This window comes from Carlito syrichta, unplaced genomic scaffold (genome assembly GCF_000164805.1).
Source record: "Carlito syrichta isolate Samal-C Ts95f unplaced genomic scaffold, Tarsius_syrichta-2.0.1 Scaffold123472, whole genome shotgun sequence".
NCBI lineage: Eukaryota > Metazoa > Chordata > Mammalia > Primates > Tarsiidae > Carlito > Carlito syrichta.
Window position 1 is genome coordinate 56,935 of NW_007067568.1, and position 2,176 is coordinate 59,110.

The 2,176-nt window shown below is 51.7% G+C and overlaps 1 protein-coding gene across 1 annotated transcript in view; it reads right to left on the reverse strand.

The window, feature by feature from the left end:
* NOLC1 (nucleolar and coiled-body phosphoprotein 1) overlaps positions 1-2,176 on the reverse strand; it is a gene marked incomplete at its 5' end in the record, with an annotated part of 9,946 nt that overhangs the window by 6,037 nt on the left and 1,733 nt on the right. Inside the window, 4 exon segments of the mRNA XM_021707710.1 lie at positions 415-580; positions 1,052-1,185; positions 1,284-1,420; positions 1,541-1,596. Of these exon segments, the coding sequence (XP_021563385.1) occupies positions 415-580; positions 1,052-1,185; positions 1,284-1,420; positions 1,541-1,596 (493 nt within the window).

The following is a 2,176-nucleotide window of genomic DNA, read 5'->3' on the forward strand; positions in this document are numbered from 1 at the left end:
AAAAAAAAAAAAAAAAAAAAAAAAAGAATATGGCTCAGCCTGTCATTCCAGGACCTTGGGAGGCTGCGGCAAGTAGACTGCTGAGCCCACGGGTTCCAGACCAGCCCGGGCAACTTGGCTGGATCTCGTCTCTACAATAAACTAAAAAATTAGCTGGATGTAGTAGCACCTGCCCATAGTTCTGGCTACTCGGAAGGCTGAGGCGGAAGGATCACCCGAGCCCAGCAGGTCGATGTTGGGGTGGCTCTGAGCGTGCCCCTGCACTCCAGCCTGGGCAACGGAGTGCAATTCCAACTCAAAAGAAAAATGAATTAATCGATACCTTTGGTTCAACAACCAACTCCAGCTCACCCTGTGCCTACTCAGCAGTTTTAACAGCAGTCCCCAGAGCAATCTGGTCCCCAGCCCCAGTACCTGGTTTGGCCAGGGATTTAGCCTGAGTTTTGGCAGTCACAGGTGTTGACTTTGACTTCTGGTTCTGTGGTGCCTCATCCTCTGAGCTTGAGTCAGAATCAGAATCTGAGCTCTTGGCCTTCTTAGGAGGCACTGCGGCTGCCTTGGCTTGGGGCTTTACTGCCTTCTGTTAGAAACACAAAAGGAAGAGAGTAGGCAAAAGCTTCAGGTATTCAAAGGGCGTTCCAGGTTCCTTTTGCTGCTAGGGCCTAACAAAGCAACAAGAGTGAAAGGAAGCTACGCAAGACAGAATACTGAAAGGGCAAACACTCAGCAAAAAACAAAATTCAGGGATGGGACACACTGGCCCTTTCCCACCATGTCCTGCCAAGAGCTCCCAACAGAACGCTCTCTTGTCCTTGGAACCCGAAGCAGTGTATCAGAAGGACCCAGGACCCTCACCCAGGACGGGCCGGATTTCCTCTCAATTCCTTTGCAGACCGCATACTTCTTCTATCGCCTCCCTGAAAACCCCCAGATCTCCTTCCCCATAATCACCGACTGCACAGCCACCACCCCCTGGTCACAGGCTAAAGGCCAAAATGTTAGGCTTCTTCCTTCCTGACCCTTAAGAAATCCCCTTCCCAAAGCTGCAAACCTGGATGGGTGTTTTCTTTTTGTCATCGGCCTCCTCCTCATCGCTGGACTCTTCGCTGCTGCTGGTGGTCTCGGGTGCTTTGGCCGCAGCCTTTCCAGGATGTGGAGGCAGACTGGCCCGCCTGGCAGGTGCAGCTGAACAAGAGTTGGCCACCGGTGAGACTCAGTCACACGGTACAGGCAGGCCATGAACTCTTCCTGGAGCCACCACGCCTCCCCCTGCTCTGCCTTACCAGCCTTCCTAGTGGGAGCCCCTCGAGCCTCCTCCTCACTGCTGTCTTCACTGCTGTCACTGGAGGAGGCCTTCTTCTCAGCCTTCTTAGTCACCGGTCCGTTTGCCTGTAGCTTCCGCTTGGGGGCCTTGGTGGACCTGCTGAGGTAGATCAGGCTCACTTCAGGGGATCAAGGCTGCCCCAAACCAAGGAACTCAGCCCAGCCCACCGGGGGGAGGAGGGGAGGAACCAGTCGAGGTGGGCAGGGGAAGGCTTACTTGAGCCAGAAGCTATAAATGTCCAAGAGAGAAGAGGCGTTGGCATCCTGCTGTGTCTACAGAAGAGAAAGAGCTGGGTAAGGAAGTCTTACCTTGGTTATCCTAAGAAAGATCAGATTTTGTGGCTTTTACTACTATATGTGATCTCTCATATACATACCTGCTAAATTTGATATAAATGCTACACCTTCATAAAACTTCTGTGCATACATTAGAACAAAAATTTCCATCTGTGTATCTCCCAATTTTTGGTACCAGAAACTTGGGCTATTTCAATAGTTTGGTGGTACTGTAACCTCTTGCCTGCCAACCCACATTTATCAACATCTTAAGAAATGTTCACTTCCCTTACTCTAGCTACACGTTACCTGAGAATTTCATCTCTTTTTTTTTGAGTTGGAGTCTCACTCTGTCGCCCAGACTGGAGTGCAGTGGCCGCTCCCAGCCACCACAGCCTCGACCTGCTGGGTGCTGGCAATCCTTCCGCCTCAGCCTTCCGAGTAGCTGGAACTACAGGCGCGCGCTACCACGCCTGGTTAATTTTTGATTTATTGTAGAGATGAAGTCTCGCCAAGTTGCCCAGATGGGTCTCGAATCCGCGGGCTCAGGCAATCCACTCACCTCAGTCTCCCAAAG